We start from the raw sequence: 15,143 nt of genomic DNA on the forward strand, positions 1-15,143 counted from the left end.
ATGAATAATTCAAACCGTTTAGTTTAATACCTTTAGATATTACGGGAATTCCCTATTTAGCCAATAAAATCACATCGATGACGTCATAATTACGTCATATTACGTCATAACGTCACCAAAATTACAGGAATTATAAAACTTGACGTGAATATAACTCCCTGCAAATTTGGTGATGATACATCATACTGTTCGGAAGTTATGAGGTGGGGGCCGAATCAGCCCCCCCCCCCCCCCCAGTCCCAGATATACCAAAAAAGCCCAGTCTGGATAGGGTTAAGTCATCTCAACACCTGAAGACCTTCTCGTTTATCAAGTTTAATGCACCATGTTATTAATGTTTTAAGGTGTCATTTAAAAAAAATGAACGAAACGTAAGAATTAATTTTATGTATGTAGTTTATCGATATATTACTATTGTTTGTATCGAATGAATGATGCAATCTTGGTTGAATATAATAATTCAGTCTGTAAACGAACAGATGGAATTAATTATACAATAGAAATTGTGATTTTAAACTATCGGAATGTGATCTCTCTCTTTAAATGTATATATCTATCTGTAACCTCCAGCGCAATTCAGGTTACCAATGGTTACCTGCAAGGCTGTTTGTTTGTTTTACTGTAAAATATTGAATAATAATAAAACCATGTAAAAAATATAGTCAATTAATTTCTGCTATACAAAGCTGTTGGAGATCGTCTTTAAGGCAGGCATCCACAGAGCTACGAGTTTGTTCGCCGATTTGTAGGGAAAGAACTTGGATTCAGAAGAAAAGTATAGATAAACATATGTATATCTTTTTTTATGAAATAAGCAAACTTATGTGAACTCTCATATAAAATACAACATTCTTGGGAAGAATATTCCAAGATACCCATACATTGGAAACAAGTTTACAGTTTCAAATTCGGGCAGGTCCCAGTTCCTTAACTTGAGTGTTTCTGTTAGTTCTGTAAGTTTACACGCCTCTCACATCTCACTGAAACTGGGTCTGAATAGCCACTAATCTCGGATATACCGGGATAAACTAACTTGAATCTTTTACCACCATTTCCTACATTTTTTGTAATATATGTGAATGAAATGCCCAGTTATACCCAGTCATGTCATATCGCATTATGTGCTGACGACACAGTAGTGTATTTAAGTCATACAGACTTGGACACCATGCAGTGGACCCTACAGTCTGCCATGGACCGTCTTCACCACTGGTTTGTGACCAACTGTCTGTCTGGAAACTCCAAGAAGTGCAAAACTATGATACTTGTCACAAGGAAACGACTTAAACGAAAAGATCAGATGCAGTTATCCATGAATGGAAGCATCCTTGAAGTTGTGCAAGCTTACAAGTACCTTGGAGTCTCTGTGGACAGTGAACTGAAAGTGGACTAGAATGTTGGCCATGTCCTATCCAAACTTAAACGTGCACTTGCAGTTATGCGCAAGGTCCAACCACTCGTAACACAGTCTGCTATTGTCACTTTATATAATACTATTTTTTACCACATTTAACCTATGCCTGTACTGTTTGGGATGGTGAGATAAGGGTAAAGTATGATAAGTTACAAAGAATACAACACCGGGGAGGAAAATTGATTCTGAAAGCTCCATATAGAACACCCTCAGCAGACGTCCTACTGCTCCTCAGATTGAGGACTGTGAAGAAAATATACACCAACAACAAAAAGCTCTGCTGGTGTTTAAGACTCTTAGGAACGCACTACCAGCATATGTGAGAAGAATGTTCAGCCTCCGCAGGGATGAAGTAGCACGGCACACCAGGTCGACTACAACGGACTGCCTCATCACTCCAAGACCTAACCTTGAAGCTTATAGAAGAAGACTGGCCTACCCTGGCTCAGTAGCATGGAATAAAACACAACCATACATTGGTTTGGTTTGGTTTATTTGTACATATTAAAATCAATTTTATATATTAATAGAACAAAACAAAAACATGTGCTGGGGGTAGAAAAAAAGCCATAGTGGCTTATACAAGGTCTTCCCCCATCTAAATTAACAAAAATAACATAAATCTAACAATTCATAATATAATTATAGTAGTAAATAATAACAATAACAAATCAGACAATAATAATACTAACAAAATACTAACAGAATAGTCATTGGTTGTAAATAAAAAAAATGTATATCAAATTATAGCATAATTCGATAGCGAAATGATGGACATTACAGAGTCCATCGCAGTTAGCAAAATAACAATAATGTAATAATCTATAACGTAACTGTAGTAATAAGTGATAACAATATCATATCAAATCATACGATAATAATAGTAACAAATGATGACAATATAATAATTGATTGCATACAATAAATAAGAATTAGATATCAAATCATAGCATAGATCAATACTGAAATAATAGAGTTTAACACAAAGTCTATCGCAATTAACAAAACATAGCAAATAAGTGTAAGGTGAAAAAGAAAAGTGAAATTCAACTTAGAGGGCTGGGGCATGAAAGTAGGTGGTTTTTGAGATTTTGTTTGAAGTAATTCAAGGATGTAATACTTTTCAGGTGTAGATGGAGGTTGTTCCAATTTATCACACATTTGTATTTTACACTATTTTGGGCTAGGCTTGTTCGAACTAGGGGGATATGCAGTTGGTCTCTCTGTCGAGTTTGGTGAGCGTGATATTGGGAATTCATAACTAGGAAGCTATCAAACGTATCTGGTAGAGAATTACTGAGAAATTTGAATGTAAAAATATTGAGTTTAAGTCTATTTATATCGATAATGTTTAAAATCTTAAGCTTCATAAATAGAGGAAGAGAATCGGCATAAAAGCTGGAACCGGCGGCCATACGTACAAATCGTTTTTGAAGTAGTATTAGGGGCTGCAGTGTTGTTTTGTAAGTGCATCCCCAGACAACATTTCCATAGATCAGATTTGGGTATATTAGGCTATTATATATGGTAATAATGGTTTGTTGATGAAGAAGATGTTTGATTTTCCCTGTAATTCCAACAGTTTTAGATATTTTTTTTTTACTTAACATGTCTATATGGGGTTTCCAAGTCAATTTGTCATTTATTATTATGCCTAAGAATTTGGCTTGACTATCTTGGGAAAGTGGCAGATTTTTTGAAAATATGTCATTTCTATTGTAGGTTTTATTCTTATTGCAGAAGATTACGAAATAGGTTTTTTTAGCATTGACTGATAACTTGTTGGCCTCAAACCAGGCAACAACTTTTTTCTAATTCTTGATTGGCTAGTTTAACTAAAGTCTTAAAATTCGAGTGCGATAGGAAAAGATTTGAGTCGTCGGCAAATAAGATGAAGAAAATAGTTGAGGAGGCTACTGCCACGTCATTGATATAAATTAGAAAAAGTAGGGGACCCAGAATCGATCCTTGTGGTACTCCACATTTTACCTTTTTGAGTGCTGATTTAGTATTACTGAGAGTTACGTATTGTTGTCTGTCGGAAAGATAAGAGGAAAACCATTTTATTACAGAGTCATTCATGCCGTACCTTTTTAGCTTGCTAAGTAGAATAGAGTGATTTACCGTATCAAATGCCTTAGATAAATCGAGAAAAATCCCTATGGTGTACTCTTTGTTGTTTATAGCTGAGGAAATTTTGTCCATTAACTGAGCTAGTGCCATAGAGGTGGAATGGCCTTTTCTGAAGCCATATTGGTGTTTGTACAATATATTATTTTGATCTAAGTGTTTCAGGAGACGGTTATATACTAGTCTTTCGAGGACTTTAGATATACAGGGCAGGACAGATATGGGCCGATAGTTGTTAACATTGAGCGGGTCACTACTTTTAAAGATGGGAGTTACTTTTGCGACTTTAACCCTATCCAGACTGGGCTTTTTTGGTATATCTGTGACTGGGGGGGGGGGGGGGCTGATTCGGCCCCCCCCTCATAATTTCCGAACGGTATGATGTATCATCACCAAATTTGCAGGGAGTAATAATCACGTCAAATTTTATAATTCCTGTAATTTTGGTGACGTTATGACGTAATATGACGTGATTATGACGTCATCGATGTGATTTTATTGGCTAAATAGGGAATTCCCGTAATATCTAAAGGTATTAAACAAAACGGTTTGTATTATTCATTTTAAGGTATGCAAGGCATACAACGTCAATGATAAGTACGTTGACGTCAAAATGACGCCATAGAGTGACGTCATGTGTTGTTAGCAATCCCTTGGGATCCGCCATCTTGGATCGGCCATTTTGAAATTTTTAAAAATCTTTTTTTTCCACTTATGACCCCAAAGGACACTGAAAATAGACTAGAAACGTTAATGTAAATGTTTGTGATAAAGAAAATGTCAGGTATTGACGATTTTAAAGGCAAAAAGGCCTGCTGATACCTGAAATAGTGATATAGTCCGCCATCTTGGATTTTGACTGATGACGTCATCAAATTAGCATAAATTATGAATATTAAATCAGGAAAGTTACATCTTATTACATATAATGTTATACATGTAGGAAAACTAGTCTAGTTGTGCAAGAAAACCTGAGAAATATCATTGTTTTCAAAAAATTTATGATTTTAGCATAAAATGCCTGTCAGAAACCCGTTGCCATGGCAACATGAAAAATGATAAACTTTAACCATTAGTATAAAATTGTTCCTAACAAAATTTTAGGAAAAGTCACCAAGTTTGGTAGTCGTAGCATACATCGTTTGGCAGTAATACGATGTCAAAGTTGCCGCGGGCACTTTTAGCCCCCCCCCCCCCTAGTCTGGATAGGGTTAAGTGATTGAGGAACAACTCCATTTTGCAAGGAGAGGGAAAGAATATGTGTGAGAGGGTCAATAATATAGGGCAAAGATAACTTCAGGACTTTCGCACTTATTTCATCATGGCCAGCGGCTGAATCCTTTAAGCTTTTGACAATGTCTGAAATTTCGGCATTGGTTGGTGGTACAAAGTTCGATTAGGTAGAGTCTACTTGTAATGTGATATAGCTCAAAGGGTCTTTTGGAGCTTTTGGAATCTTACTTTCTAGAGAAGGCCCAATATCAACAAAGAAATCATTAAATTTATCACAGATTTCATTTTTATTTTGGGTAGTTTCATTACCAATTTGAATATTTTGGGGGCCTTTGTCACGATTTAGTTCTTCATTAATCAGTTTCCATATTTTCTTGATATTACTAGTAGCATCAGTGAACTTTCTGTGGTAGTATTCTTTTTTCGTAGTTCTCAGAAGGTGATTAAGCTTATTTCGGTACTTTTTGTACACACTGTGGTTGACAGGTGTGGGGTTATTGACGTATTTCGTATAGAGTTGGGTTTTTTTTGCGTATTGATTTCAGTAGTCCGCTGGTTAACCAATTTTTTTTCCGGCAGTGCTGGTAGATTTTTGTGATTTTCTTTGGAAAGCATTTATCGTATATAGATCCATATTTTTCAAGAAAACGATTGTAAACTTTCTCTGTGTCAGTTTCGTTTGGTATGTCATTCCAAACTGCTCCTGATAGGGATTCTGTGAACTTCTGGGTATTCTTTGTGTTAATTTGTCGGTAATATATATTTTCAGTTTCCTTAGTTGGCGCCTCCACATCAGATATAAGAAATAGCGGAAAATGGTTTGATATATCAGTAATAAGGATGCCTACTTTATAGTCTGTACTTAGAGAGTTGGTATAAATGTTGTGAACACTGCTCGGAAAGTCGAATTTCAGGGAGTATCAGGGCCCTTACACACCCGTCAAATTCACCGTGTAATGGTTGTGTCCATGGATTTCAGGGATCGCCGTGTCCGGTCCTAGATTTTTTCTTACACACCTGGACCTGGAAAGTGCATGGGAATTTACGGAATCCTTATACTTGACGTGTAGTGGAAAACGGATGACAAAAGGATGGTAATTACATACGGCCCTTCGTGCGTTCTAGGTGATAATTGTCTGTAAATTACTGACGTAAAATTATGTTCTACTGGTAGAAAGTGGAACAAAATGGCTTGAATTAACGTGATCTGATTTCCATGAGTATATTAAAGAGACCATCTCATATAAGCGATTAGAAGCGTTTCTACCAGCTACAGATCGTCCGTCCGAACGAAATGGATAATTGGCGTCCCCATGTCTTGAATGTCATTGTATTCTAAAGTCCACCTAAGTCGACAAGAAAGGTCTCCAAAAATATCAGAATTATGATTATTGAGCCTGAGTTTTGTATGTACCAACATTTTTAACCGCGCGGGAGGCCGCTCGATCTAAACAACGGTCGTTCTAAGATGGGCGACATTTATATCGCCCAGAGACCCCCGCCCGCCCTGCTGAACACCCCCCCCGCACTGCTGAGACCCCCCATCCCCCCCCCTCCGCCCAGAAACGCGCGCCCGCTCAGGAACCCGCCCTGGCCCGAAAGCCACAGCTGAAATATACAAAAGGCGGTTAACTAGGATGCGAGATAATCTCATAACTTTTTCCCTACACGAAAAACGATGTCCAAATGCCCAATGATAAAACATTTAAAGCAAAATGTGACTATTTTACTTTAAAATAAACAGACCCTCTTGTTTAACTTAGTTGTTAGATAAACGGCTCTATCTGATGTTTGCATAACATGCGCCACAAGCCTACAGTTCCATCACAGTGAGACCTAGATCTACGAGTAGATTTAAAATGCACTGTTGTAGAATTGTCATTTTCCTGGTGTTAATATACTAGTAAACAATCAGTTCATTGCCTTGGTGGGATGTGTATTGTGTTGTCTGGTACGGTTTTTCTTAGACAGTAGCCAAAAACGCCCGGCATAAAGTGTTTTTACAGCCACTGGGAACGAAGAAGAAGGTTTAGATAAGATAATGTTTCTTTGTTACGAAATAGGAGATTTTTTCTCAACCTCACATGTACAGCTTAATCATACAATGATGGGAATTGGGATACTACGTAACGTCAAAATGTGCGGATTCTGCTTTACTGTAGACTGTAGATAAACAACTGGTCTATCGATATCTAATAAACCTCAATATATCCTTGGTCTATCTGATTCTGAAATCTACGAGTTGGTGTGAAGCTTTGCTTTTGTGAAGGAGAGATATTTGCCCGTTGGCTAAAACAAACATCAGTTTTATGTGTATTTTGTTGTCCGGGTTTGTGTTTCTAAGACATTAGGCCACAAAAACACCTTCAATCTTATTTTTCTGTATTCATTTTGTGTACAGACTGGGGTGTTTTTCCAAGTCACATGAATCTGGACTACAGTGCGTATCACCATGCTATATAGAAATATTAACTTAATCACACGACACGCACGAACTATTATCAACATAGGTTCATATGTCACAGTACAATACACACACATGTTCACCTTGCGATGAATAGTGTCCATAGCATGTTATTCTGGAAGATGTTATTTATTTGACTCGACGTATTCAATTTTTGTCGCCGTTTATATACTTTTATAGTCGATAGAACGATTTACTAGTACTTAAATGCAATATTTGCATTGTTAATCTACTGATTTTCCAAGCTGTCGTTGTCGATAAGACACAGCCGCATGTTTTACACCTTCCTTGGCAGGTATTGTGTAACTGTGAAATACCAGTAATCAGACTGTTCAAAACTAAATCTACACAATAAACATACCTGGCGTTTCACATGTTATTGTGTCTATCTCCATGCAATTCTTTTGTAAAAGAGAGCCCAGCCAATAGCATCTATTATAGCACGCGGTTTCAAAACCAGGGCCAATCAACGCTCTTGTCACCATTTTCAAATATATCAGTTGGCATTTCAGGAGTTGGCATTTGTGTGCAGATGTGTACTGTTGCTGTCTCTTGTAGACTAGCGCGTGTTATATAGCCATGCCTTGGATCATTTGAAGCTTGGTTACTATTCTACGACGAGACTGAAGCAAGGCGCTTGAATGCAGAACATCGTGACATGGAGCTACCGTTGTGACGTCCTTCAAAAGCACTACAGGCTGGACTTTTGACTACGACTTTTCCCCGGACTTTGAGACGGATAAAGAATGTGAAAATTGCAACGGCTTGTCTGTCTGGATTGTGAAGCAACTGCAACCCTCAGTCGTTTTGATAGGAGCAACGAATCATACGGACTGCGCTACCCCGCCAGGCTAAGTTTCAGTACGACACTTCTGCGCCACTCACGCCCAGACGAGAGCAGATGACGACGTCTTCAAGTAGCTAGAACAAATAGACGCTAGTGCTGGCGTTTCAAAGGACTACCCGAGCAATCGTAATCCGTACAACCGAAGAGCTGGTGGTTAATGGCATCAAGGAGGTTATGACATGAATAAAATAAGAAATCTTTGTAAACACCGACAAGTGATATTTCAGACGGGATAAATGTGGCGCTATCACGATATTAATAAAAACGTGAGAAATGGGGAAAGTGGGGAGGGGGCAAAATCCAGTGGAGGGGGGGGGGGGGGGCAGTAGCCTTGAAGCTGCTTTCCATGACAAAAAAAATATTGAAGGCGTAACCGGGTGTATCCAGCCGGGCCGCGCATGCGGGGAGATAATTAGGTGATAATTGCCGCTAAATTATTCACATCACATCGCCACACGGACCATTACACGTTGAATTTCCTGCTATACCGCACAGCCGCACTACATAGGACAGAACCTGGGGAGATAATTAGGTGATAATTGCCGCTAAATTATGCACATTACATCGCCACACGGACCAATACACGTTGAATTTCCTGCAGTGTATGGTCATTTCAAGGGTATATGTCCGGGTGTGTAAGGCCCTTTAAACGTCCTATACACGGCAGTGGTCCATTTCCGAGAGAATCTAGGGAACGTACAGCACCGGACGCGCAACGTAAACAGGTCCGAAATCCCATGATTCTGAAGGAAATGCAGAATTTCCATGAATGTGTAAGGCGATTTCTGACCCGGAAATTCGGCTTTCCGCGCAGTGTCAGGGTGGCGGAGTAGGGCGTTATTCTCGTGGGTTTACATATAAGTGGGTAAAAGCCATATGAAAACATATCATTGACATGGTCGGTGGTAGGCTGGTTTGTGTTGTTAAACCTCAAACCACCGTATGGGGTCAAAACTGACCCCAGGCGCATATCAACATGTGCCATTTTGACATTTCGAGTCGAAAACAAAATTCCTTCGATGAGTTTGTTTGTATATATGTCTTATAACTTCTCATACAATTTTACCGAGATTGGCTGATTGTTGATTAAGTTATCCTAGAAAGTTTACGCGTGGTCCAGTGGGGTCAAAACTGACCCCAGCAAAATCTGCACTCATATTCCCTATTGTTTGATACTTATCATCTAGTAACATGTATGACAAGGGTTATTATGATCATAGTAACAAAATGTCAATTTGAAGAAACGTGAAAAAACAAGATTTTTTAATGAACGTAAATTCTTTTGACGTTGCGACGTATTATGACGTCATTTATGTGGTTTTATTGGCGAAAACCACCGAATTCGGTATTTCTATACAGCTCAAAGGTACACGATAAGACTCTAATAGAAATTCTGTATGATAATTTATATATGTATCCAAACAATTTATTTGTCAATGGAAACAGGAACGACGTCAAAATGACGTCATAAAAATTATATTCAAATTTAGCTACCACTAGTGAAATCCGCCATCTTGGTTCCGCCATCTTGAATTTTTTTAAATGCATTTTTTCATCAAATAACCTCAAAGCACAATAAAGATAGACTAAAACGTTTATATTAAGATTGTTTCTGTTACAATAAACATGGAAATGATGACATTTGAGGCTGAAATAGCCGGTTATAGCTAATCTAATTATATCGTCCGCCATCTTAGATTTTGACCGATGACGTAATCAAATTTGCATATATTATTGATGTCAAATCATAAAAGCTATAGTGAATTACATTAGATGGTATGGATATAAAAAGATAAGTGCAGTTTAAAAAGACAACCCTAAAATTACATTGTTAAATCCAAAATTGGGGACTTTTTCCAAATATGGCTCTCAGAAACCGGTTGCCATGGCAACAAGAAAACATTTTTAGTTATTTCATTTATTACAAAATGTTGCAAGCAAAATTATAGCAAAAGTGACCAAGTTTGGTTGTTCTAGCGTAAGCCATTCAGATGCAATATCAAATCAAGTGTTGGCGCAGGCCTCAAAAGAGCCCGCTTGTCTGAATAGCGTTAGTTGCAAAAGACAATGTTCCCTCTTTTTGCATAAATTATGATAATAAGCAGAAATTATTCACACCTAATCAGGTCAAACTGTCCCTTATAGATATATGGAACTATACATATTTACAAATCACAAAAAGAGTCACCAAAAAAAGCTGTATTTGTAGAAAACATTGTGGGGTCAGATTTGACCCCATACGGTAAGATTAGTCGTAAAAAAGCTACGGTGGTTTGAGGGTTAAGTAGGTTAATATTAAAATCTCCGGTAATATAACAAGCTGCTCTTTCCCTATTGATAGTGTTCATGGATTCCTTCATACGTTCATTAAATTCTCTGATGTCAGTATTAGGTGGGCGATAAATACAGCCTACAATTGCTTTCTTCCCTTTTGGACTACTTGGTAAGATCTCAATGAATATATTCTTAGTGCCTGCGTCGTCCATGACAAATTCCAGTTCTTCTCGTTCTTGATAGAGAACATCGCTTCTAATGTATAATGAAACACCCCCTCCAGTTTTGTTCTCTCTGCAGTGATGTACGCTCTTATAGCCAGGTATACTATAGTTTTGTGTCGAAATATCTGATAGCCAAGTTTCGGTTAATGCAATAATTGTGAAGTTCTGGTTAAGGGATGAGAGATATTCACTAAGTTCATCAAAATGACGTGGAAGACTTCTTACATTCAAATGGAACATAGATAATGAATTACAACTTAGTGTATTAGGAAAAGTATTAAAGGAGTCAGCTGTGTAATATTGAGAATTCACGTCCATGGTTACATAATAGTCATTAAAAAAATTCAAATCAGGATCTAGGGGTGAAGTATGTGAATCATTATCAAGGTCATTTAGATCAAGTGGGTTAAAAAACAGGGTGCAGGGTTGGGGGTTTGTTGGGTCCATGGTTTATTATGGGTGGTGTATCATTATCAGACTTAACTCATTTAAGTTCCGAGGGCAGTTCAGGGATTTTCGTCTTGTCTGGTGTATCTGGAGTCGGATCTTGTACTTCGGCGATCAGGTATTTCTACTCTGTGAGGTTCTCTTGGGGGGTGGATGATGAGCTTGTCAAATTTCAATGTCTCCTCTTTCTCTTGCTTCTTTCATCTTCTGGATGAGCTCTTTCCTCTTCTGGCGTACCTTCTCGGAGAAATCCTCGTTGATGTAGATGTTGCTTCCTTTCAAGTACTTAGCTCGCTGGATGATAGTGTCTCTGTCTTTGCATCTTAAGAGCTTAGCTACGATAGGGCGCGGCCGACCACCATCTTGGAATCTACCATTCCGGTGAGCTCTTTCAATCTCAATATTCATGGGATCAAGGTTCAGTTTTTCCTTCATGACACTTTCCACTTTTTGTTCACATTGGCTCCAAGTTTCATCCCAGGCGTCGGGGACTCCATCAATCAGGATGTTGTTCCTCCTGGACTGATTTTCTAGGTAGTCTGCTTTGTTCTGGTGTTGTTTTGTTCTTGTTTTGGGATATTTCAGTTTCAATAACCTTGACGTGATGTTCGTGGTCACGCAGGGTAGAATTGGTGTCGTCAGTTTCCTTCTGAGTGAAGTGCAGGCTGTCTTTGATCTCTTGAACTTCACGAATCAAGTTGTCCATCCGCTTGTGAGTTGATTCAACAATGGTATCCAGAAATGATTTGAAGTTTCTCTCCTGTAATTCTAGCAGTTCTTTAACGATGGACAGGGATACATGGTCATCTTCTGAATTTGCTCCTTTTTCTGGCGCCATTCTGATTCTTAGTGATGGGGGTGGGGGGGTCACTGAAACAACAATGGAAAATCTAGGCAGCAAGGGTCACAAAACAACACAGGCAACACAAAGTATGTGACAAATCGAGAGTGAATGCTGCACAGTAAGAGACCTACCGGCGGGGGCTCCACTAAGGGAGCCCGCTGCGGTGATTCCGCTTGTGAGAAGCTACAAAATGTAGCGTCGTTTGTTGCTTGCTATGGCGTCGGTACAGCGTCCTTTGTTGTTGCAAGGTAAATTTCTCAGAACAGGTGAGTCGATCGTCCAGTTTTCTCACAAATAGCAGACCTGTAGATACTCAACTTTCAGATTCAGGTACGATTTACGGCCGATGGTGAGTTTATGAATATAAAAATTGTAAAATATAACGTAGTGAAGACAGCTCAGGTGAGAACAGCTGCCATCTTGGACCGTACCATGTCTGTTTCCTCACATCAGGGCGTCTTCGTCCATCCATGTTTTCAAATACTTAATGGAACATAGTATATAATCAGCCTTGATACGGTCTCAGCAACTATGGACTCTATAAAGGACTAATGACTTAATAATGTACTGTATGCATGTATTTCTTTGTTAATTTGTTTATTTGATGTATTATCCATGATTGTGTTGATATCATTTACGTAAAGTTTACGTTAAGTTTATTTTTGTACTCTTTATCCGTGACTCATGTCCCTCCAATTAACTTCGACCTTGATGAAAAGTGGCCATGTGGCCGAACAAGCACTTCGAAGAAAAATACAGGCTTTGATTAGACTTGAAAGAGGGTATCAAACACCTCAGCCAACACCACAAACACCATAATTACTTCACGGAGAATTGTGTCCTACGGACTCTTGTTAGTGTTTATAAATGCAGTCGATCCTAGCCCAATTCTTCTTCTCATTTCAACACTGATGGCGTTTTTATTGTGAGATTTGCTACCCAGGTAGGGGAATTGGGAAACGTCTTCCCTGGTTTACCGTCATCACCTTGCTCTTCTTTCTAATTATGCATAGCAAACTGAGGAGCCAGTCATAATTGCGTCATATCATGTTATAACAGTACCAAAATTTCAGGAATTATAAAAAAAAAATAACATATAAATCACTCTGCAGATTTGGTGATTATATTACATACCGGTCTGAAGTTATCAGGGCGGGGGGCGAATTGACCCCCCCCCCCCCGTCCAGGAATTCTCAAAAAGCCTGGTCTAGAAAGGGTTGAGGTAAAAACAAGTTAGTTTGACCACTGTAATCACCAGGATAAGGAATCACTGTACGAAAAAACGAATTTGCGGGGTGGAAATCGTGTTCCACGTGCCTGCAAATTCGAGTTTTCCGTGACTCTCCGGGTCGTGTCGACCTGCCCAGCTCTTCTGCACAGGACCCGTGCCGTCCTGGGAAATACCGGATATGCACCACTTACGCTGCGCAGGAAGTGTCCGCGCCCTGTTAATTCTCGTGCAGCTAGAGGGAAACTCATACACATGTCCTGCCCAGTGAACGCTTTGCTGCCGGTACCTGCATAATTTAGCGACAATTATCACCTAATTATCATTTAATTACTCGTCCAGCTAGAGGGAAATTCATACACACGTCCTGTCCAGTGAACATGATTGCCGCCGGTAGCTGTATAATTGAGCGACAATTATCACCTAATTAGCATTTAATTACCATCCAAGGTTTGACCAGGCCTGGTCTGCGGCCAAAATGCCCCCCCCCCCCCCAAAAAAAAAATATCCCTTATGCGCTTTCCACTTTCCCGGCCCAAAACCCTGTGAAAAGATGCTTTTATTGGTTCAAAATGGTGATTAAACTTTCATTGTTGTTTCTCCGTTATCCACGAATGCCACTATTTGCATTTTGCGGTTAAGTATCGGCTACAAAAGTTCCAAAGAGTGTGTTCCTTTTTTGATCTTGACGACTCCGCCGGCCACAGTCGCTCAGGTCAAATGAAATTCAGTTCTCAGTGCGGGTCTCCGTGATGCTGTCATTCCTGCACCTTTCCTTCCATATGCTTCAGATAAAAGCGCAGATACTCCCAGTCAGATTAGCCCGCTTGGTCTCGCATCAGTTGAAAGAGTGTCGTCCACAGTTAATCTTGCAACAAGTTCTAATTGGGTCCTTGAAAATCCTTGAACTAGTAGACTGTTGCCTCGCTGACGATCCAGGTCGCGAGATTTACCAATGTTGATGTAGGAACACGACCAAAGCTTCTCAGTGTTCCCAGCGCCGTGGCTGCCTATACCTGGCAAAGAGGACAGGGAGTGGAGAGCATATATCCACACATAGCCTGTTTACCAGTCTCTACCGAACGGTTTAGTCTGCTATGCCATGATCCGTTTCTGTCAGTTATGCCTCTCCGTAGACCGAGCTAATTGATCCAAGTCCGTACAATTACCCCATGCGCGGTATTCTCACATGGCGGGCAGGTAACACTCCGTGCGCCGTAGAGATAATGCGGAACGCCCGATGGTATGGTTTCCAGGCTAGCCCACACACTAAGTCAGTTACTAGTAGTCCTCATCTGGGATACGTGTGCCAACTAAGAGATTTGAAAATAGCGACACGGGCGTTGATTGGCTGTTATTTTCAAACCATATAATATGTGAATTGCAATTGGCTGACAGTCATGTTTTACAGAGCCCTGCACAAATAAAGACACAATGAGTTGTGAAATACCACGTGCCCGCTGGTCAAGTCTTTGTTGTGTAATTATTCAGTGGTTTATTTGAGATGCACGCTTGTACAACAATAAACTTCCGTGTTTACAGGTTAATAGTACATAGAAATTACTTGTTCGACTCAAAATTTAGTCAAATAAGTTCGTTTCATTTCAACACAGACCATTGCAACATAGACCATTGCAATTGATTTGCCCCCTTCCCGGTACATTTGAAAGCTTAGTTCACTATGACCATGTCTATGCACCAAAACAACCGGTCATCCTTGTGTATAATGTCCTTGATAATGTGTAGCACTAATACAGTCTTAGACTTGCTCTTGAGTATTTCAAATAACGCCAAATGCCTTATATATTCAGCATGAATTGCAAGCTTGGAGAATAATTGCAAGCCACACTCACAAGTTTCATCACATGAGGCCATTACATAGGTTACATAAATAAATACATAAAAATAGATATAGGTTACATCGTCATTGGCGATCGGAGTAGTTCTATCCGTATGAATTTTTTTGAGTGTGAACGGGGTTTAAATAAATTAATTCTCGGGTGTAGCATATGGTGACGCGACGCCATTTTCATGTTTC

At 39.3% G+C, this 15,143-nt stretch overlaps 1 protein-coding gene across 1 annotated transcript; it reads right to left on the minus strand.

The window, feature by feature from the left end:
* Positions 1 to 11,198: 11,198 nt before the first annotated feature.
* LOC136435994 (protein unc-13 homolog C-like) lies at positions 11,199 to 11,871 on the minus strand. Its single transcript, XM_066429705.1, has 2 exons — positions 11,629 to 11,871; positions 11,199 to 11,582 (listed from the first exon to the last, which is right to left on the minus strand). The coding sequence occupies exons 1-2, from the start codon at positions 11,869 to 11,871 to the stop codon at positions 11,199 to 11,201; spliced, it is 627 nt and encodes a 208-aa protein (XP_066285802.1).
* Positions 11,872 to 15,143: the final 3,272 nt, after the last annotated feature.

This window comes from Branchiostoma lanceolatum, chromosome 5 (genome assembly GCF_035083965.1).
Source record: "Branchiostoma lanceolatum isolate klBraLanc5 chromosome 5, klBraLanc5.hap2, whole genome shotgun sequence".
Classification (NCBI taxonomy): Eukaryota; Metazoa; Chordata; class Leptocardii; order Amphioxiformes; family Branchiostomatidae; genus Branchiostoma; species Branchiostoma lanceolatum.

Excerpts from the sequence above, each read along its gene's own strand:
- LOC136435994 (XM_066429705.1), bottom strand. The coding sequence starts at position 11,871 with ATGGCGCCAGAAAAAGGAGCAAATTCAGAAGATGACCATGTATCCCTG. Across the intron at positions 11,583-11,628 it reads ACCACGAACATCACGTCAAG|AACAAAGCAGACTACCTAGA; the intron begins GTTATTGAAACT and ends AAACAACACCAG.